Source organism: Lagopus leucura, unplaced genomic scaffold (assembly GCF_019238085.1).
Source record: "Lagopus leucura isolate 7727_CA_CO unplaced genomic scaffold, USGS_WTPT01 Super-Scaffold_100157, whole genome shotgun sequence".
In the NCBI taxonomy this organism is placed as follows: Eukaryota; Metazoa; Chordata; class Aves; order Galliformes; family Phasianidae; genus Lagopus; species Lagopus leucura.
The window spans coordinates 32,295,671-32,319,159 of NW_024962334.1; the positions used below are offsets into that span (position 1 = coordinate 32,295,671).

General features: G+C 34.3%; 1 protein-coding gene across 1 annotated transcript in view; it reads left to right on the plus strand.

Annotated features, from left to right (window-relative positions):
• Positions 1–23,489, plus strand: part of MALRD1 (MAM and LDL receptor class A domain containing 1) — a 201,983-nt gene that overhangs the window by 92,865 nt on the left and 85,629 nt on the right. Inside the window, exons 26-27 of the mRNA XM_042889341.1 lie at positions 3,388–3,633; positions 5,954–6,111. Coding sequence (XP_042745275.1) covers positions 3,388–3,633; positions 5,954–6,111 — 404 coding nt within the window. The remainder of the gene's footprint in view (positions 1–3,387; positions 3,634–5,953; positions 6,112–23,489) is intronic.

The following is a 23,489-nucleotide window of genomic DNA, read 5'->3' on the forward strand; positions in this document are numbered from 1 at the left end:
ACCAGTTAAATTATGATGCTAAATTTGTTTCTAGTAAGCAAAGGTATGTAGAAGACCAACTCCAAGAAAATTGTAACTTAAAGGAGAAATGTGAGATTTTCATCTCTACTTGTACATGCTATAAGCAATGATAAACATTTAGTTATTTTATACATTCTTTTAATTATGAAGGCAAGTTAAGATATGCAACTGCTTTTTGATTTTTAAAGCATTACTATTATTTTAAAATCTTGGTAAAGTAATTTATAGTTGAACTAAAGCATGTTTCTTGGAAAAATTATCAGTCTTTTAATCAAGACCTTAAATGATTGAGAATTTATCACAGTCCTTCGTTATCTATTCAACTGTTAATTTCATTGTTTAATTTTAGCTTGAGTTTCTCTGCCTTTTCCAACCAAATTTTTCTTATTTTTTTTCTATTACAGTAACACTTTCTCCTTTCAGAATGTTTACCTACTGATAGTAATTACAAAACATGAGGTATTTCTTCAGCTTGTCCTAATAAATTACATTAATTGATCTCAATTTGATCAGTCAATATAAGTGTGTAGTCAGACAAAGCCTTTAAAACCATCCATGAGCATTCTTCTTTTAAAGGAGAGTGAAAGAAAACAAGTGCAGTCCAAAGTCTCAGTCCTCCAAAGGAAAAAAAAAACAAAGAAACATAAATGATGCTTATGCATTAATGGAGTTCATTTGTTTTAGAAACGTATTCAGGAAAGTGCTAAACACCCTTAGCTGTCCATCAACTGAACACCAATTTCATTATTAATTTTATTACTTCTTTAATCAGACAGATGTTTATATTTCCATTTTATTCTTATATATACATATATATAATACATAATATCCATATATTCTTATATATCCATATATGTGTGAGTTTTATACACACACACACAGACACACATATACATTTTAAATTTGCTTTAGGGCAAAACATCTACACTAATAATCTTTAAGAAACCCAATTCAAAGAATGAAGTTACTGAACCTTACTAAGCAGAAGTTCCCCTCAAATATATATTCCTATTATGCCCATGGACATCTATATAATGAATTGTTTGCATTCCAAGGATTAAGGAAGAAAAGTAGGAAGGAAAAGGCAAGGAGCTGCAAAAAACTTTTCTTATAGGATTATTTCTCCTTCCAGTTATGAATCTTTACAAATACGGCAATTAAGCAGAAAATATACAAACTATGGAAGCACATCCAGAAACAAGTCACGTTACAGCCTCGGGTAGACAGTGTAATATCATTCATTACACATGCTTGAATAGATTCATTCATGCCAGGGTTTAAGATGGATTTTTCTTTTGCTTCAGATAACAAAGAGTTCCACTTTTCAACTCCACTTTTTTCAACGTTAAATTGGAAGCAGTGCTCTAAAGGGACTTCAGAATGCAATAGGTATCACAATTATTGATCACGATGAATGGCAAGGAAAATAATTTACAAGCATGGACAGCATCTTAAAATTTAAATGCCTAGTTTGAAGAAAAAATAATTTTGTGCTTAAATTCATGGCACAGTCTCCTAAAGTGAATGAAAGGGTTATGATAAACAGCTCCTAAAAATGGTACCATCTAAGTTAGGCTGAGATTTAATAAAAATTTTCTGTTTTTGGGGAGCACAGATAATTGAAATTATAAAGACTGCTTCTGTCTAAATGTTTTTATATACACAGAGCCTGCTTGCCAGTGGGATGTCAGCTGAACTGAGGTGTGATTGCCAGATATCTCCTCTCACAACTTTTCTCTGTAGTTTGTATTTACTACTAATGACTGATAGAGAGGATAAGTTTCTGATGGACTCCAAATGTTTTGCAAGTTGCAGTAATTAGATTCCAACTTATGCATTGATGTGATTAATGTATTATTTTGGACAGGATCATTTTCACAGATTTTGTGTTAATAAAATCCATATTGATATTTCTGGATCCTTTTCTAGGCAGAATCTACTTAGTCTCCAGCTGTGGAGACCTTTGCCTGATGTTCTTCATTCTTCTAAGCTCTCATCAGTCTTATTCTGGTTTGCACTCATCTGTTCAGGATTTTTTTTCTTCCCTCTCTAAGTTAAAAGCTGTATCATTTACAGTCTTCTAGATCAAATATGGTCAATACTTTCACCTTTTAAAATACCCAGAAATGAAAATTGTTTCCCTAGAATGGATATTAGGCGTTTCTATGGCATTCTAATATTTCAGGATGCTTTAAATTTTTTATTTCTTAAAGCATGTGTATTAGGGAATTTTTTAATGTAAAAAAAGAGGGACTAACCTTTGTTTTCACATTTAGTGATTCAAGATTTATTTTTGCTTTATTCAAAGCCTACAGGGAAGAGGTATGGTAACGCTCTTCCACTTTATTTGGGGTATTTGCAATTTACATTCTGGTTCAAGCAAACTCTGAGAGATGCTGCTAATACTCCAACTGATTTTTTTTTTTTTTTTCATTTTGCAATATACCCATTGTTTTGTTCCCGTGATAAAACTCAGCTTTGGATCACCATCAGATACTTCTTTAAATGAAGTCAGTGGTAGAGGAAGTACATTTTTAGTTCTGCGTGATTTTTATTATCAAGTAACTAACTCTTCCTATACCTACACAGCTTTCACCCGCGTGCATGTTATATACATGTGGTTATGGACTAACAGTCCTACTTGTAAATAGAACTCTGCTTGTGCATTTATTTCTGACAGAGTAGAATGGAGTACGGGAATGGGGATTCCTGTTTGGAATTTTGTGTTTGCCTTCTTTCGTGATTAGATAGCATACTGTAGGGACTACTTTTTATACATAGCCCTGCAGAAACTGATCTGAAATGAAAACATGAAGCTTGGAAATGGATGCTGTGAAATGAGTCCTCCAATGTTTAGGCTGTACAATAGCAGAATTATCCTTCAGTAATGCTGGGACTACTGCACAAAAACGACAGCATCACCCACTGAACTCTTTTACGAAAGAAAAATCCATTAAAAGGCAAACCTCGGTAGTTAAAGCATAAAAGCTTTTTCTTCCAAATTGGGGCTGATGAATTAAGCTCATCTTTGCAGCTAAAATGGAATGGCTTAATCCTACACCACATGAAAGGAGAATGTCACCAATTAAGTCAGACTAGAAAGCTTTGTTAGTGAAAGAATGACTGGCTGGAACTTGCCCTCAAAGGCTTTACAAGGAAAAACAGCCATTTATTTAGGCAATCTCTTGACAAAATACAAAAGAAATAAACTGATAATGAATTGGCACTTCTGGGGAACCAAAGGATTTTAATAAAACTTCTCTGGACCACCATCCTTCTAAATACCAAACTCTCTGAAATATAACCTTCCAGAAACCTTACTAGGCAGTGTGATTCACCAAGACACCCCTATTCTTCTCTTTTCAGGCTCCTGCTCACATGGCTATTGGCAATGTCAAAATGGCAAGTGTTACAGACCAGAACAAAGCTGTGATTTTGAAGACAACTGTGGGGATAATACAGACGAGAGTGAATGTGGCACTTCCTGCACCTTTGAGAATGGCAGATGTGGCTGGCAAAATTCCTTGGCGGACAGTTTTGACTGGGTGCTGGGAGCTGGCTCGTCACAAAGTCTGAGACCTCCCAGGGACCACACGCTTGGAAACAGAACTGGTATGTTGTCACAAATGCAATGTAATTGTCTTCATGGAGTTTTTCTTATCTCCATTCAGAGCCAGTGGGGGGATTCTACATGTCTTATTAGGGTGTCATTTTAAATAACTTGAATGCATAATGTAATATGCAGATATTAATTACTGCTGTAAAATGACTTTAGGTTAGGGTAAATTGATTCTCAGTTGTTTCTCCTTGGGGTACTGTTGTACGAGTAAAGCAAGTCAATTTGTTACTTCTGGAAGAGAGACATATATTCTGGCTTTGACAGCAAGGGTGAGGGAGCTCAGCACTAGATGCACCGAGTCCTATCCTCCAGTCTGAGCACATTTCCTGGAAGCCTCAGTTCATGTTAGAACAACACACAGTGTTCTGAATGTAAGGAACAAGCAAACAAAAACCTACGATAGCCTATAATATATTACATGCTGATCATTAATAATTTTGAGTGTTAATAATTATAAAATAATAAAGAATTTTTTCACGGGGTATAATTTCTTTCTGATAACTGGTTGAATACGATGAATGCTTTTCACCTTCTTTATACTCCTTAATCATATTGAAAGTAGGCCATAATGAGAGATGGAAAATGGCTGTTTAGGAGTTAAGAAACTCACTCAAAATAATGAAGCTACCAATAGCAACTGTTGAAAGTTCTATTTTGAGTAATTTTTAGTAAATAAAAATATATAAATAGACCTCCCTTGTCAGTGACAGAGTAGCCACATGGTTTCTTCTGGAAAACTACCAAATGAATTCTTCTTTTCCTTGCTTACAGGCTCCACACCTTCATCCTCTCCCTGTGAAGTTCTTATAGTCCAGGCAAAGGTGTTAGTGAAACTGAGCTCAGGCCTGATCTTAAATTGAAATGTGCCACAGTAAAATTGAACAGATATTTGGAAATGTATTTAGAAATTCATGAGTATTTACATGTACTGCTGAAGGATAAAATAATAATAATAATAAAGTAGTAATAAAACCAGAAATATGGAAGGACACAGTTGTTTGCCTTTTACGATATCCAGGTATGTTACAAGACAGGTTTCTGCACCTCTGTGGAGTTTATCATGACAGAACTAACAGATCGTTCAGCTCAGTTGTTAAAATATTCTCACATGGAATAGAGACTGCAGTATTTATTTATCTTTGTGGTCCTTGTACAAAGAAAAAGAATTTTAGCCCTTGCTTCTGTGAGTTAAGTCTGTCCCTCAGACAAGTTTCCTTTCAAAGAGGACTGTGGAAGTTGTTGTTTTGTGTCTCCCTCTGAACAGGTGTTAGCATAAACATCAACATGCCAAGCACTCAAAATAGCCACATCCTCCCTGCAAACAATGATGCCATGATAAGGCATGCTTTTAATCTCCCACAGTGTTTACTTATGTGGCTGTCTTTAGTGCAAGTAATAGCAGATGTGGAAAAATAAGCTTTCATTTGTTTTTTTCTAAGTTTATTTAAAAATACTTCTCACAAAGATGTCACTGCACTTATTGTGTGTGTGATTGGTCCAGGAAGGAAGAAATTTTCTCATCCCGTAATATAATGTCAAATATTTATAGCTGGAAATGAGCCAAAGAGGTTAGAATGAACACATTTTAGTCCACAGGGCTTTTATCTCTAATTCATAGAAAAATTTAGACAATATGAAATTATAATTTGACAGTGTACTATTTATGCAATGATTATGCTTATGTGCCCTATACAATTGTACGAACAAAGGAAAAAAAATAATTTCGAAAACTGCAAAATTTATTAAACTTTTGATTGAAATAGAAATGGAAAACAAGAGGAGCGTATCAGTTTCAGAATTAACTGCAAGCATCTGTTTTTTGCAACTTCATCTGACTAAATAATTTAAACATGAGAAAATATTTGTACAGTAATGAGTACGGATGTCCAAAATATCTCACTGGTTATGAACATGTGAATATTTATTGGATTTTGTTGTTTGTTTTATTCTTACATCACAAGTTTTTATATTGTTATTGCGAAGGTTATCTTTCAGAAAACTTAATCTCAAAATTTATCGCCATGTGGTCATTGGTGTACTGTCAAAACAGTAATGCTCTTGGACAAGGAGTAGTGATCAAGGTAGCTGGGAAAATTGGAATATTCATTGTATTTCACACATGTCTGTCTAAACATTAAGCTGTTACCAGTTTATTCTTATCATAACAAGTATTATCTGGTAGCAAATGTTTGCTAGCATAGGAGATATTTGGGAAGCATACTTTATATCTTTCTGAGTATTTCTAAGTTTCAGTCGTGGAATCTAATCTGAAAGTGAAAAACAATTTTTCAGGAATACATAATTTCATTTCAGGACAATTCCTATATCTTGAGGCCACTGCAATAGGGCTGAAAAATCAAAAAGCCCATCTGAGGAGTTCCAGATGGAAAGAGTCAAGCAGGAGTTGTATGTTGAGCTTCTGGTACTTCAAGTCATTAAAAGCCACAGGATGTATTCAGGTTCTCATAAAGGTAACTAAAAAATTACTTACTTTTCAATATCTGATGCCTGTTAAAGTGTAAGTGCTTCAGCAGACTGGTTTGGGTCTGTTATAGCAGCTTCTATACTGGAAGAGTCCCACTGCTTTTGTCTTTAGGCTTCTCTTGGTCCAGCACTATTTTTATTATTCTGGTCTCTTAAAAATACTTTTGCCCTTTTGTTTCCAAAACACTTTTTTTTCTTTTTTTCTTTTTTTCTTTTTTTTCTGAAACTCTGCAGGAAAGTTTTAAAACTTTTTTTCCATTTTCTCTTTTTAAATGCATTGCCTTTCTCTTTGACACTCCACAGCAGAGCAATTTTATTATTTTGCTGCCATATGTATTGGTAACTATGTGTGTAACTGTAATTCTGATAGAATGACACTCACCAAAATACTTAACAACTAATGCAAAGCAAGGACAATACTGTTTTCATTCTGTGTAGACATGTAGAGGATATATAATCAATTTTCCTTAAAAATTTCTTTTTTGACATTCCCTCAGAAAAGTCATTTTCTTCACTAAATGTGCAATGACGTAAAACGTATGAAAATAAGGTAAAACTATCTAAAATTACAGAAAATAATTATCAGTGTAGCAAATGTAAATTTCAATTTATTATATATGCTACTCCTAGATCACAATCTGTAATATTTCCTTTCTCTTTTAGATTGGGAAATAATTTTGTTTTCTGTTTCTTTTATCCTTATTACAATGAGATACTGCCCCTCCCTTATTTTCCCCTAGTATTATTGTCTTAATAAACTTGTCAGACATTATTTTATTTTATTTGAAATTATCACTGCCTCCAGTGAGCTTAAAGAAAATTTAAAGTTAAGTGGATGGCATCTGAAAAAGGGCTTATTATTCTTATCCAACTTTGTTTAATGCAGGCAAGAATTCTAGAGGAAGATAGAAGACATTCTTCTCATTAGTAGTGCATCATAAATAGTTTCACAGATCAGTGTAATTTACACGTTCTGTTGTTTATAAATATTTGCACATCAAAAATCTAATCAGAGTTTCTATTTAACAGTGTCTTTAGGAGTAAGGTCTGATTAAACGCTTTGTAGTCATGAGAAGTAGTACTAAAGGTTTACCTTGTAGTTCAAGCTACCATACTCATGTAAGTCCATCTTGTTTGAGTATAAACATGAAGGAAATCAACTTTTTACGCAGGTAGATTGTGATAGAACCAGGAGGAATGGTTCTTTTAAATTAAAAGAACGGAAATTTAGGTTAGATATCACCGGAAAGGTTTGTTGTTTTTTGTTTGTTTGTTTGTGGTGGGTTTTTTTTGTTGTTGTTGTTTTTGTTTTTTTTTTGTTTTTTTTTTTTTACTGAGAAAGTCATGTGGTGCTGGAACTGGCTACCCAGATAGGTTATGGATACCCCATCCCTGAAGGTGTTTAAGGCCAGGTTGGGTGGTTCCCCAGGCAACCTTATCTAGTGCTTATCTAGTGGCTGGCAGCTTTGCCTTTGGCAGCGGAGTTTGGAATTTTATGATCCTTGAGGTCCCTTCCGATCTAAGCTATTCTATGATCTCTTGGTTTGAGGTTCAAGTTAATGTCAGTGGAAGCAGATTTATGAACAGTAATAGGTGAAAAGGCAACAGAGAGGAGATGACCTGGGAAAGAATTTGCTATCTCAAGTTTCACGGATGAGTGAACTGTCTCCAGCTAAAGTCTTCACTTCTATTGCAATCTAAAAGTGAGAATGAACACCATGTGCACCACTGACAAAATTATAAACAAAACAATCATATTGAAACAGAATGCAGTATATTACAGAGGAAGGAAAATACCAATCAAAGGCTAAAACACTTTTTCTTTTTTTTTTTTTTAAATTTTAGCTCATTATATGCATTACTGGATGACTTCTCTTAATATTAACATTGCTTGACCACTTTCAAGATGCTTGCATATTATCTGTCATACTAAAGAAACATTTCAGATTGTGATGTAAACAATGAAACTTGTAGGATCATATGGATTATATGGGTATGAACTTTTCTGTTGAGCCATGCAATGAAAGAAAAACTCAATTACCTAGGGAATTTCTCTATCATTAATATACTTTTCCCCTCATATTATACTGTATATTAATACAGACCTCTCTGTACATGGAATAGTAGTCCAATCACAATGATGGGCACTTGAGCTGGTTGTAAAAAATACAGTATACTTCAAAACCATCACCATTTATACAAATGGAAGATGTTGACATTATAGCTATCAGTGGAGACAGTGAAATCCAGAGACTGCAATATCCGTCTCACCATTGATCTAAACTGAAATTACAAAGTGTTTTACAGATGTGCAAAAGATCAGTAGGCAATCAAAATATTACCAGTACAGATTTGTATATCGTTAGTCAAAACTTTACTACTGAAAGCAAGATTTTGAATTATTTCTCTGTGACAGTTGCAAGAGAATATAAAATACTGTTAGAGATTTTTAAGCTAAAGTACAGTAGGAAAAAGTTCATATTAATTATGCCTGCTTTAGTGGTCATAGTGAGGTCCCTGATCTCTTACTGGCTCACACAGTCAGAGGAAACTCTTACTTTGAAATGTGTTTCTAAAGAGTTGAGCACAGATTATTAGGTATAAGGAAAGACAACACATTTTATTGCTCTGCTGATTAGAAGATATGTTTTCTAGTGCTGATTAGGTTATTTTTGTTATGAAAAGAAAAATAAAGGTGATAATTCATCCTCTGTACAGACATTGTTATTAAAACAACAGCAACAATGCAATTTAAGGTTTAATGCAGTTAGAGAGGCTTCAAATACTTTATATATTTCAAATACTTTAATACTTTACAAGCCTCTGAAAAGAAATACACAGATGTCTAAAAAAGATTAAACAAGCTATTAGCAACTACCTTCACTGAATGTGATGAGGCCAATGTATACGGGATCTCTTTAGGAAACATCAGCAGACCTCTCTGAGGTATTTGTCATAGTGAATTAGTTTCATCCTTTTACAAATGTGCGAAGACATAATGGTATTCAGGATAAGAAGGCTTTGCCAGCTCATAGCAAGTGAAGCAGTGCCGCACCAGCACTGCTGAAGCGACAGCCCAACCTGGCTGCTGCACCAGGGAGCTGGAGCCAGCAAGCAGACCATGCCCTCCAGCTGCTTTCAGGCTGATAGAGCACAGACCCCATCACCTGGCTGCTGCAGCTTCTCAGACAAAGCTGAAAACTGCCACAGTTGTTCCTTCAATATTATAATTGTATTTAGTTTGCCTATGGAGAATAAGAGAGAGAGATGTAGAAAGGAGAGTAGCTAAAAGTTCAGATGCAGGTGATTTGTGATGGTTTTTGCAATTCCTGTTACTTTTTAGTGAAGTAACGTACTGTCCTGTGTCGTCAACAGGAGAAACTGAAGTAGAGATGCTGCTGTTGCCCACTGATTTCTTCTGTACATTTGTATTTTTAGGATAGAGTAGTTTAAAATGATTTTTTTCGCAAATCAATACCATCAACCTTACTTACTTCTTTGGGAAGTCTCTCAACAATAAAGTCCGAGGAAACAACTTACTCTGCCTCACACCTCAAAATAGACTTTCTCTTCATTGATTCTTCTCACTGGCTGCGTGAAAAACAATCAACTCCTCACACTGATGTAGCAATTATAGATTTCACTGTGTTAGCATAGCCTTCAAAGCAGATTATCTGACTTCCATTTGGTTAGGGGAAGAAACTTTCCATCTGGGATTGATCTTTCCATCTGCCCAGGGAGGTTGTGGATGCCCCGTCCTTGGACGTGTTTAAGGCCAGGTTGGACGGGGTCCTGGGCAACCTGATCTGAATGTGTATGTTTGGTGGCCCTGCTAGGCAGGGGGGTTGGAACTACATGATCCTTGAGGTCCCTTCCAACCCGGGTGATTCTGTGATTCTGTGATCTTCAAAGATTTGCTTGAAGGTTTTGCTGCAGGTACTGCTGAAATCCAAAGCATGGTCCAGACAATGTAGAAACTACAGATTTTTTCACTTCCCTCTCTAGACCCAATAAACTTTATGAAGGAATTCCTTTCAACTTATGCAAAAATTTGAAGTTTTGGAATACACAGTTGTTTTTTTTTGTTGGTGGTGGTTTTGTTTTTCTTTTTTTTCTTTTTTTTTTTTAGTAGCTTACATGTATCTTTGTGTTACTGGTCTTTTGTTTTGTTTTTCAAATTGTTTTCCTTTATTAAATCCAGGAAAAATGATATTCAGAAGAATTTGGCTTGGCATAACATCATGGGGATACGGACCTTTATTTAATTGTATCTGTACAGTTTCCAAAAGGTGCAAGATTTTGCATTCATTACTCCCACTGTTGGCCTGTGAACTGTTATTAAAAAAATTTGTATGAGTTGATGAAATCTGTGCTCTGAGGAAGGCATAGTAAGTGGTAATATGGGAGTACTAAATTAACTGAAGAAACTTCAAAGGAAATCAGTGGGGCTACTGTGAAGCACAGCATTTTTTGTCAAGAAAGAAAGATTAATTTTTATGGCAGATTCACTTCCAAATGCAAAATTACGGAATCTAAGAGCTCTTTCCACTTGTTTAGGCTTTGTTTCAAATAGTTATTATTGGATTGAACCCATGAGATAAGAATATATCCAAGAAAACACAGATTCAAACAAAGATTAAACAGAAATAAGTTGATTTTCAAGAAAAGTGTCTTTTCTCAAAAAAAGCTTTTTAGAATGACCAAATACATATGTACCATTGTAGACAGGGCAGGAACCACTAAGTGCAATTTATAATGTTAGGTTATTACAAAGTTATTTCAATCTTCTTACCTGTAAATTATTAGAAGCACATAATTCACTTTATTCTATTTCTGCAACCAAACGTAAGCATTCATTCCAAAGAGCTTGATGAATTGGAACAGTACAATTGCACAAGTCTGAACTAGAAAATACCTATAAATACATACATACCCAGTACAAACATATAAATAAACACATATTCCAAAGGATCAAAGAACTACTCATTAATTTTAGAATCTCACAAATACAAAAGGTACATCAGAGCATTCATAATTTAAAATCATTGAGTTTCTAGAAAGACATATACAAGAAATTGTTTGTATGTAATGTGTTAAGTAGTTTTTTAATTCTTTTAATTTTCTTTTTAATTCAGGGAAGCGTCACATTAGAAAACAACATTCTGTCAGATTTAAACAACATAATGTAGACAAAATCACTGAAGTAATATATCAATATCCTGTAATATTTCACTTGGAATAATAAGCCCTGCCTCTCAGGGACAAAAATCACTATGTATTTTTCTATTGCAGCTTGGCACAATATGACCGAGATGAAAAACGCATTTTCAGTTTCTTCCACACTCCACAGTTCTCCAGAATTGTTTCATTGAACTAATTCCTTGAATTGGAGATCTCTACCAGTGATTTACCTTATTGATTTGTGGATTTGTAATCTCACAGAGTGGTGCTGCTTTATTAATATATAAGGCTTTGAAGCATCTTGTGTACCTTTGCAAATCAGACTTTTTTTTCTTTTTCTAACATATTCCAGAGCAGACGTTCACTTGTGATAGTCATGATTTAAGTATATCTCAGATAGAATCTTTTAAGGATCATAAAGCTGCTATTGAATGAGTCTTACTGAAGAAACAGCAAAATTAACTCTTCTTTATACAGCATCTGTGAAACAGGCACATTTTTATGAAGATAAATGGACTTTATGAGGTACAACTTTGAGCTCTGAGATTTCTGTTGTTTTTTAATATCTCTTCTAAATAGTTAAATTTACAGATTGAATTAGCATGTATTTTCATTTAACGTGATAACTGCTAATACCTTTTAGGGAGTGCTCAGTGTTGATCAGACCTGAAATCTCAAGACAGTATCTGACTTTTCTGATGAAGAGTTTTACATAGAAAACAAAACAAAAAAGATCTGCTGAACATCAGAGAAGGTGGAAGACCTTATTTTCTTCCTTTTTCTTTTCTCATTCATGCCACAAGACCTATTGATCTTCCAGCAATGAAAGTATTCCGTCTGTCAAACACAGACTAAATTAACAGTTGTTATATTAGCAAAGCTTCAGCAAGTAGTCATGCAGCATTGGAGCTCATTGTAGAGCTTTAATTTGTTTTCAGTTTTATCTTCCCTTAATACAACTTTTATTTTTAATTCAAAGTTTGGTGTTAGTGTCTTGGATTTGTTCTAGTTTCTGGTAGCCTTTGATCTTTCCTAGGCTTGCAATATCAAGCTACACTGTGTTAAAATTACTTTGATGAATCAATAAAGGAAGAGTTTTAGCATGAAAAGTGGAAATTTTATGCTTAGAGAAATATTTTCTGTTTCTGGCCTTCAGCTTAAGATTCACAATATTTTCAGGAAAGTAAGGAGAATGGAGGAGAAAAAGCAATTGAGTTTCTGTTTTTGCTTTAATTTATTTCACAAACGTAGAGATATCTGATTCCAATTTTTTTCATGCGAGGATCAGAATAAGCAGTTTTTAGTACCTGTTATGCTGTTAATAACATATACAGGTATTTGTTCATAGATTGCACTGACATTTTATGATAATGATAGAGATCAGTGATCATTCACAGCAATCAGTGTAACAGGAGCTTTGTGTGCCCACTATCGTCCCACTTTCTTCCAAACATTTTGAAAGCAGTGCAGACACACTGATCCGTGACTTAGTACATTTTTATTACCTGCCTATGAGACAATCATTGAAGCTCAGAGACTAATTTTTCGCAGTCTCATGGAAACTCCATAGTCTATTCATAGGAGTTGCTTAGGCCATCTCGTAATGATGGATTCACACCATTAGAAGGATAAGATGCCATCTTTGAGAGATAAAACTTAAGAATCATAGAATATGTTTAAAACAGAACACAAAAAACAGAAAGCAATAGGATATATCATTAAAATTTCGTTGTTTATTGAGAATCCTTCTTACACACTAATTCCTTGGCTAGTAAAATTAGTCTCTAATGCCAAATCTGACATATTGTCCTTTTCTTGTTCTCTTAATAGAAACAATCAAACTCAGTAACCACCAAATGTTTTGCATGACTCCTTAGTTGACATATAAACACTCATTGTTTGCTTTCTTCTCTATTTTTTTAAAGCTGTTGAATTCAGAATGCTATCCAGGCAAGCTGTATTTTCTTTGTTATCCCTTGTTTTTTCAACTAACATTTCTATACTATATTTTCTTGATTCTACTGCTGTAGCAGTTCTAAAATTTAATCTGTTTACTGTTCTTCACTCAGGAACATAATTTGACAAAACATATGGCATACTGTTAATTGTATAAACTTGTTGGTAATTCGTAATATAAAGAGAGTATAAGAAAAATAAATGTAAGAGAAGAATTTAACAATGGAGCTGCAAAAATACTACTAAATGTACATGTGTTCCCTGCCAAGTTTATTAGATTCAGCCCATAAGTCTATGTTATAATGTGGGGATTGTTCACGCTGTGCCCCTAGAGCAATTTCTGAGAGCCCCAATGTCCTGGCTCCCTGTAGAGATATGCTTCATTTTTTTGTGTGTGTATCTGAGTGTCCCTTAACTGCTGAAGTGGACTCTGGTGTCATGGAAACCAGACCAAACCATGGCAGATACAATAGGGATAACTGAAATCTTAGAAATGTGACAGGATCAGTGCACCTTTCTCAGAGGATGAAGCCACAGGACGGGCACTCTTTTAACAGAAATGCCACAGGTATCATTTAGTATTCCTGTCCCTAAATTTGGACTCAGCCTATGAACCTTTGACTCAGCTTTTATTAGAACTTTTTATAAACACCTTAGCAGTCAAAGTATCGATAAAACAAATTCAGATACAAGTTGTCCACTAAAGTAAATATGCAAAGAACTATACAAAATCTCACTTTTAAAAGAGAAAATAGCCTTCCAGGTAGAACTTAAGGATCATCTTCTGCTGCCATATACACTAGAACTAAGCGATGTGTGGAATCAAACTCTGTGACCCAAGTAAGATTACAAAGCAGGTGTGGTTTATTCAGCAGTGCGTGTATGCTGGGTGCAAAGGGGATAGATCCACCTAACTTGCACAGTCTGGAAGAACTGTGTTACAGATATAGGCGAAACTAATACATAATCAATAGTTTTCCCGGAATTCGGATACATATTCATTACACCCCTGAGAGTTCATTAGCATGCAGACCCTCCCCTCTTGCACATGCATAGTGGATCATGGGATAAATATTTGTCATCTTCCTCGCAAAGGTTTCTGACCTTTCTTGCTGTAAACTTCTGACCTCTCAGTGGGGCATCCCTCCAAACCGGTTTCTTCTAGCCCTGTGGAAATCTAATCACATCCCTGCCAGATGTCTTTGGGATGTCCTCAAACCTTATTGGCATGGCCTTCATCTTCCTCACTATCCCAGACCCAGTGTCTGCCGTCCCTTATTTTTCTAACAAGCTCTACATTCTTACTTCCATAAACTATCTCTAACAACCCCCTTTACCTTCCTTATTCTCAGTCACTGTGAACCCTTCTTGCCTTTTTTACTTTCGCTTATGGGGCCCTTTTCACTTTTCATGAGTATCTGGATTAAGGTTTTATTTACTAGCTGTGAAATGCAGACCTAACTCTTTGTTAAGAGTTATTTACAAATAACCGTTTCTTGTTAATTAGTGTGGGTGTTATTTTCATATCTCAATATGTGTAAGGATGGTACTTTTCATTTAATAGAAACTATACAGTGATTTAGAAGTTAAGGCTTGTAAGCTTTAATCAATCAAAAATTAATGTCACTAAATTATAACTTTAAAATAACACTCTTCTCTAAAATTACCAGTTAATTAAATGAGTTTCCTAAATAATCTATATTTTTAAAATAACTGTTATAAGACATTATGAATATTTTCCACCCTGTGGCTCAAGATTTGTATTTCACACTGGATATTAACTGTAGTCATAGCAGACTGTAATCCTACAACAATCTGTTTCTCATAAATTTCTCTTAAATTATTTTGGAAAGAGTAGGTGGCAATGACTATATTTCAGTTTGTCTTATGTATGTAGTGATAAGAGCCTTTAGTCGGTAGTTTATACTGTCAAACTGTTGTAGCTAAATTCTTCCATGCTTAGTAACCTTATAGGATTTCATGTTGGAGAAAGTCTAAATCTGATAGGGATCAAATCCAATTAAGAAATAACTGTCAGGGACAGTGTCTGTACAAGGTGCATCCAATGATTTGTAGAATGATCTACATTGAGAAATATGTAGTCTTTAGAGTAAATCAGTCTTTTAACAATATTTTAAACTTACGGGGACAAAAAAAAAAAAAAATAAGCAGAAAAGTAAAAAAAAAAAAAAATTACAGTTGTCTTTTTGCTTTGCTGTGAAAAAAATACAACTGTGATAATGCAAATTAGGGATATTCAAATTTATTATTCTATTTCTTTCAGTTGTTTAAGGATCAAGCAACAATGCATCGGGTTTTTTTTTGTGTTGTTATTTTTTATGACTTTAAAGATTGGCTGTCCCACCCTAGGCTGTTATGTGTCCCAATTTGATGCTTCTTGATACATGATTTCTGGTGACATGTAAACAGGAAAATAAATGATGATGAAAATCAGAGGAGTTGTAAACAGCCTATGTGGTAAGAAAACAGTTCCCAAATGAAGATCTTGAATTTAAGTTGTGATAGGAGTGAATGATCTGCTCATCAGTATTACATTAAAAGATGCTGGCTTTCTTCTTTCCACAACAGTTCATCATCCAATATGATAGTGGCTATCTGAAACTGTTGAGAGATGTAGAAATACAGTGTAAAAAAGATAAAGGCATAGAATGCAAGCTGGTGAATATAATCAGAATTGCTCCATGTTGCATTTTGTTTTTAATTCCATTGTAACCTCTCTGAGCAGTTAGATTTCTGATCTAACTTTTCAGGTTGAAGTTCTTTCTGTAGTTCGGCCACACACTGCACGTGGTCCAGCTGACCTCAATGCTTCCCACCTTGCCTTACTGTTTTGTACCTTTTTACTGTATGTTTTAACAGGCTATATGTGCCAAACTAAAAAACTGAGGAGCTCATATAATTTTAGTATTACTCTTAAGACCAAATGCTTCTTAACAGAAGAAACCATAGTAATATGATTTTCTGCATAAGTCAATGAGTAATGAGTGATGATACTGTCATACTACTAAAATCACAAATTAAAAAGACTGTTACGTGGATTTCACCTCAAATGCTCACTGCTACCTTCCACAGACTAGCAGAACCAGTCCCTTACTATTTTCTAACTTAATGAGGTTTGATCTGTATGAAAGATAAGATTCTTTGAAGAAGAGTTTTTGATGTGAACCAGAAGAGGTGGTATTTAAATTTTGTTACATGAACCATCTACTTCATTTCATTGATCAGCGAACAGAAGAAGTTTCTTCTTATTTATGACATGGAAACACTCGTTAGATTTGAAGTATTCTGCTGTGCACAACATTACTCTAAGAACTTTGACAGTGTGATTCAGTTTATAATTGTGTTCCATGGGAGTTCAGAGGGAATATGTTATCAAAAAGTTTTTTAGCAGTCACAAAATGATTTAGGTGGATTTCCAATTCTTTAACACTATACACCAGATGTGTACTTCCAGTGTTACTAAAAGAATGATAGTTCTGGGTTTTTTTCAGCCCATCTGCTTTATGATTACATGACTTATAGTAAGGAATTAATAGCTAATAATTCTCACCTGACTCACAAAATGCACTTTTTTTTTTTGTAGTTTTCTTTGCTTTTTTACCTTTGACTTTCCCTTTGTCAATAGTGCAGTGTGTTTAAGTCAATACATGTTGAAGTTAATCTATGTACAAATTGCTGTCTCCTAAGTTGTAAGAAGATTTGTTGCACAGAGAAATTAAGTTCAGGTAGGATTTTACATCTCTTCCCAATAGTGATGCAGTCAGACCGTTCCAAGAGAGTCAGCATTCATGATGGGACATAACTCAGAGTCAGTCTCTTCATCCTGAAAAGGAAAAAATTTACTGTGTGTAGCTAACAAACCTAAATCGCCTTACAAATAATATCCAGAGAAGATGTGGTCATATGAGGAAAAAAAAAGTGCAGGAGACCATGTGGTGAAACAAAACCACATATTAAACAGTATTTTAAAAAGTTAAAGCATACTGTCCAGCCTACCTTTTCAAATATGCCAATTTGATGAATCATCTAGTATCCCATTGACTTAGAAAGTTCTTAATCACTTAATTTTAATATAAACCTTCCCATAGAGATATGATCAGACAGAATTTCTGCTATAAGAGTTGTGAGAAACGTGTGTTTTTCCACAGATCCATTGGAGTTATCTCATTTTCAGTTGTTTGATCCCTCATTGGTTATAGTTTTCCTTTGGTATGTTTTTATGTTGCAGTGCTTCTCTAGTTCACACAAGGAGTTTTATAATCTTCCGATAATTAGTTCTGTGTGTATTTGCAGAAGGGAACAAATGTGCTTAGAAAATGCATACAGAACTTCTGCATTGTCTGCAACATCTAGAGAAACAGTGAAAAATTGGAAATGGGGAATGAGTATTATCACAGCCACTGAACCTGTAAAATAGAAATGAATTATGTAACAGTTACATGAGAAGAAATATCTGAGGGAAATCAGTATGATTCGTTTGTTTTTTTTCATTGAAGGCCAAAACATTAGTGGGAGGAGCTCCACTTTTTTTGATCCTAAGGAGGGAAAAAATGCACTGAATTTCCTGCTATTTCTTTTTTTTTTTTTTTTTTTTTTTTTTTGACAGGCTGAAAGATATTATAAATTCTCTTTCATATATTTGAATTCTGTCTGGTGCTTGTTTTCAGAGCTATTGTCTTGTCTCTGTGTCATGCAACCAATTATTTCTACTTTGCAACAGGAAAGGAATCTTAGAGATTTCTGTGCTTTATCCAACAAGTGGATAAATTTTGTAAGAAATGCATTAAGATTGCAAGACCTGCTGTTGGATTCCTGTGCTAAAAGTCATAAATGCATACCATGCAACCACTTTGATGGCTGTTGTGATCTCTTTCTGTTGTTGTTGGAATTTTACTATGTCTAAGTAAAGTAACTATGGCTTTCCATATACTTCCTCTAGACATGTGACTGTATATTTTATACCTTACTAGACAGTAATATATACCTTTCAATAAGCAATACTAGTTACATTCAGGAATTTTATTGGAGAAATATATGAATTCTGGATATATCAGTAAATATTTTGGATATTTCATTTAATTATGCTGGCATTGTGAACAGTAGGAATCTTGAGAACTTTTATCTTATATGTCCCTCACATCATATGTATAACATAACTTTTTATCTTCTCAAACATATAAGGTGGCTGTCACTGGGGAGAGAAGTAGGGAAAGAGGTGGAATCATGCTGAAGTGCTTCAATATAATAGGAAATGTCAGTTATGAGAGACTTTAATTTGTCAAGAATAAATTTCATAACCACAGATTACAATTTTAAATCTGATCTCTGATACGTTGGTAAAGAACTAATTTTATCCACTAGATATTTCAGAGATGGGATTTTAGCATTCTTCTTTAAGATGTCTCTTTGCTCAGGATCAGATTTTTAATCTAACCTTTTCTATATAAAGAACTTGCTATTTTTCTCAGCTTTTCTGTTTTGATTCGCCTGAGCCTGTCCAGTCATCTAATATCCTAGTAGATTTGTTCTATATTTCTACAAGCCCCAAAGCTACAATCAAATGGAAAAAAACATTCTAATAGGAACAGGAACAGTCTGTAAATGTCATGAAGAAAAACACACAGTTATATCAAAGTAGGGGTGACATCTGACTGGCAGTAATCATTCTCACGTTTCTGAAAAAGTATACTAAGATCCTTGTTGATGATTAGTAGGGAGTATTCATGTCAATGCTTGTTCTGAAATCTTGCCATTTACTGACAATCTTGCCAAGTTACTGACAAGAGAGATATTTAGTAAAATCTAATGTTTTTATGTAATTGTACAGAAATTCAGAAGACCACTGCTGGACTTAAGAAGTATTATGTCTCATCTTATGCTTTTTTTTTTACTGCCTCCAAATATTCTTTTTTAATTATTATTCCCTCTCACCTCTCTGCCTTCCACACCCCCCCCGCCCCCCAAAAAAAGCTTAGATTGTTGTTGTTGTTGCTATGGATTTTCTTCCCAAATCTATAGCCTTTTTCTCATCAGAATTCGTGTAAAGATTTTTTTTTTCTAAAATTATTTTTGTATGCAGAATCAAAATCGCATTTGAAGTGAATTGTTAAATTGAAATGTTGATCAAAAGAAACAATATCCCTGAAAGCTTTGGTGTTTAGCTGAATTGGCTTTGCATCAGGACTTCCATTTTTCAGGCCAACTTTAATGATGGTACTAAATCTCTTCATAATTAAATCTTCGCATTCTGAAGTGTGGAGTGGAGTTTTGTACTGAGCAACTCCATGATTTCCACCTAGAAGGATTGATTTTGTAAACAGTGCAACACCGACAACAGAAAAATCCTTCTGACCTTCCTGTCATGGCACAGGAATGTTCTTAAGCAAAGAGTTTTAGGTCATCCGCAGGTTATGAACTTGTGAAGGTGGACAGTCAACTTAATCTTTATATTGCAATAACTACAGAGGGTGATGACAGCCAGGAAACCCACTTCTGAGGGCAGTCAGAACAGTAATAAATATTAGACATGATGGAGGAATGTAGGGCTTAAGAATAGCTTCTGAGACATCTAATCTGAATCCCTGTTACAGCAGGAAAGTTTTGTTTATTGTGTTACATGCTTCTTACAAAAGCACAGTTATCACAGTATGTATCTAACCTTTGGAAATCTATTGCTTTAAGCTCTTACTCTTAAAATATAATCAAATCATTTCTACAGAAGTAATTGTAAAGTTATTATAAAAGCTGCCCAGTCCTTCAAGGGAAAAATAAAGTCCTTTCAGCACTCACTGTCAAAGATTGAGAGAAAAAATACAGTCCTGTTAGCAAAACTTCTGCCTGCTCCCTGCAAACAAGCAGTAGCTTGAGGCTTGTGGCTGGCTGTACAGAGGTATTCCTCTTCCAGGCAGGTCTTAGCATCACCCTGACCCTGGGCATGCCTACCCAGCTCTGCATTGAGGTCAGCAGGAACTCTGGGTATTACCACTGCTTCCAAAGCTATTGAAGGCATGTATTTGGAAAGCAAATTTGTAGTTTTTCTTTCATTCCAAAACTATAAAAGAGGATATTAATGCATCATCTTCTGAGAGAAAAAGAGAATCTGAAATATGGTTCTTAAAGGACAACTCCTTTTAAGAGTTATCAAAACTATTTTGAAGATGCTTACTTTTACATTCAAGATGTGGTGTTGCTTAAGAAACAAACAAACAAAAAAGCAAACACACCATAAAAAAGAAACTGCCAACACAATTATCACCACCAAATGTTAATCAGCTATGTGATTTTGACTCTCTCATCTTCAAATATGTTGAGTGTATGTTCTTTAGTGGGAAAAATATGACAGATTTCAGGTTATCTCACATTGGAATTTCTTTTTATGATTTTGATTTATTTATCTGTTACTGCATATATTCTGCATTTTAGATAGTCACCTTAAGTGCAGGTACCAGGCCTGCACTGTGTTGATCATCCTGACATTGGCACTATAGTTTGTTGTAGACATTGCCCGAAGCAATCCTGGAGAATAAAGGAGATTTTGCACATAAAGATAAGGAAGGGCTGGGATAAGACAGGAGCCATTTTATTACTCTGAATTGATAAAGATATCACACAAAATGAAGATGTATTTTAACAGCCCAAGCACACAGATATATTTGATGACAACTGTATGAGGGGCATCTAGAGAGATGCAAACAACAATTAAAACACAAGACAGTTTGTTGGTTATAAATGAAGGCTTGCTATAATAAAATCTAGTAGATTTAATAGCTGTGACAGGATGAATCAAACTTGTAAAAAGACGAATACCGATGGAAAATTTCAAAGACAATCATCAGTACATTATTCTTGCATTCCCTTAGAATTCCAAAACCTCATTATGAGGTTTATAGCTAGAGCTTCATCTTTGCTAATGAGCAACTTGTTAGTCCTTGTAAGGCTTACTTACTTGAAACAAAATCCTGTCTTCAGATGAATTACCAGTCACTTTCTATAATCGTTTTTGAAACTCACTTTTCTCAACTCAGCACGTACAGTAATTACGTACCAAGGATCTTGCCACTTACCTCCTGGAAGTGCTATGAGTATGAACACTCACAGCAGGAGGAACTGATAATGCCTTCTGATACTCCAAAGACATTCACTGTGAGATTCCTGAATTCTCAAACTCGTGCATTAAAGATAAGTAAATTTTGTCATTCGTATATGTTCTATCAAAATAGTTCATTAGAATGCATATTCACTTACTATCGTAGTGTTAATTTTGGAAATGAAAATTGTGGAGAAGAAGATATTTGAGAGAGTGAAAATTATCTTAATGTCTTGCACAATGAAGAAAATGAAAGGGATGGATGGATAGACTTTGTCATTAACTCTTATTATGGAGACCTGATCACACTAATACATGCAGACTGCCTGATAAAAGGCTTGAAGGCTGAAATATCAGTGTTTCATCTTACTGTTTTCTTTCTTTCTACAGTACACTATGATAATGCAATTATATGATTTTGTAAGTTATCCATAAAAGTGAAGCTAATTTTTCATGCATAGTAATGTATTAACGCAGCATAAATTTTGCCTGGATCAAATAATGTCTTAAAGATACTATTTGATCAGTTTAATGTTTCTTTTTCAGCAGTTTTTACAGCGTGCACAGACATACTAAATAGCATTTCTTGTTCTTGTCAAAACATAACTCGGAAAAACTGGAGAAAAACGAGTTCTAGTGAGTTCTTTCCAGTGCTAAGAGTTATAAATCTCCATTGAAGTTACTGGGACTTGAGTAATCTCATCACTTTCAGCTGCATGTTCCTAGAGTAAAGCTTAGTCTATTTAATTATTTCAAATTTCCTGTTTTTGAGGCATTACTCTGTAAATGGTTAAGTTCTATTACCTGTTGGTGTGCTGGTTTTTGTTGTTGTTTCTTCTTTTATATAAATTTTTGTGAGCTATACCTGTTGGCTGAAATCTTAACCAAAGTCTCTGCATGTTTATTTAATGAGAGAAACAAACTTTCAAAGCAGTAGCTAAAGGAAGAATATTATATGTAACCATTTTTTTTTTACATGTTCAGATGTTTTACTTGCTTTGTTTGAATGCACAAGTTTGGTAGTTTGGTAAAGCTGAGATGACATTGTATCTAGTGATGTTGTGAAGTGCCACTGAACTGTTTGTACTGACTTGTTATCAGCAGAGCCATGGACAGTGTGCTGGAAGACGTGCTCATTCATAACTCACATCTACATTGCCTTGTTTTCTGCTCTCAGCTTTCTTGTCAATAGCTTCTTGAAAAATCTTTTTATTTTCTTAATTTTTTAATCTCTTTATTTTTTCAAAAAAAAAAAAAAAAAGACAAGAAAAGTGTATTTAAAATTCAAATTTTGGATGAATTTGATTTCAGTTCACTCTTTGATTCATTTAAATAGTTTTAAGAAGTTGATAGTGTATGTGAATTGATCAATCTGATGTAGTTCATGAACAAAATATGAGGTAAAGGTTGTTGGTTTTTTTTTTTTTTTTTTTCAAATAATCTAAGCATTATTCTTTTAGGAACTTGAATTTTAAGAGAAAATGAATGAGAAATTAGAAAAGAAGACAGAATATGCTAATTGCTTTGAAAATGACTGTAGGTGATATATACAATTCACTTATTTTAAGGTAAGAGATTCAGCTAGAAACTATCATTCTGTTTTATTATAATTTAGCATGTTTTTTTAAAATTTCTTTTCAAGATATGTACGAGGTATTTGCTGCCCAGATCTACTACGAATAAGCTGAAAATATCAGTATAGGCCTCACTCTTGAGCTATTAAAACTAAATAAGTAGATGTTTGTAAAAACATAAGCAAATATATTAATTATTCTGTTATTTAGAGAGCTACAACTTCATAGAAAAGGCCTTTAAAATATGAACAAATGAGGAAGAGTTGTGATTTTTCTTGTTTCTCTCTCATGCTCATTGATGCACTTTGGATTTAAACATAATAGTAAAGGACAGTTCTCCGTTCCTTATTGAGTTAAAAGAGGAAGGAGAGAAATGGCATATTTCATTGTGGGACACTCTGCCTTTAAACTGCTTGGTCAGCCATTGAAATGATTTAACGATGCCATTACATAAAGAAAAAAAAAAAGCTACATTGACAGCGTGCATATTAGTTAACTTTATTTGCACATCATGAAAATAGAGTGGATTGTGAAAGAATAAGACATG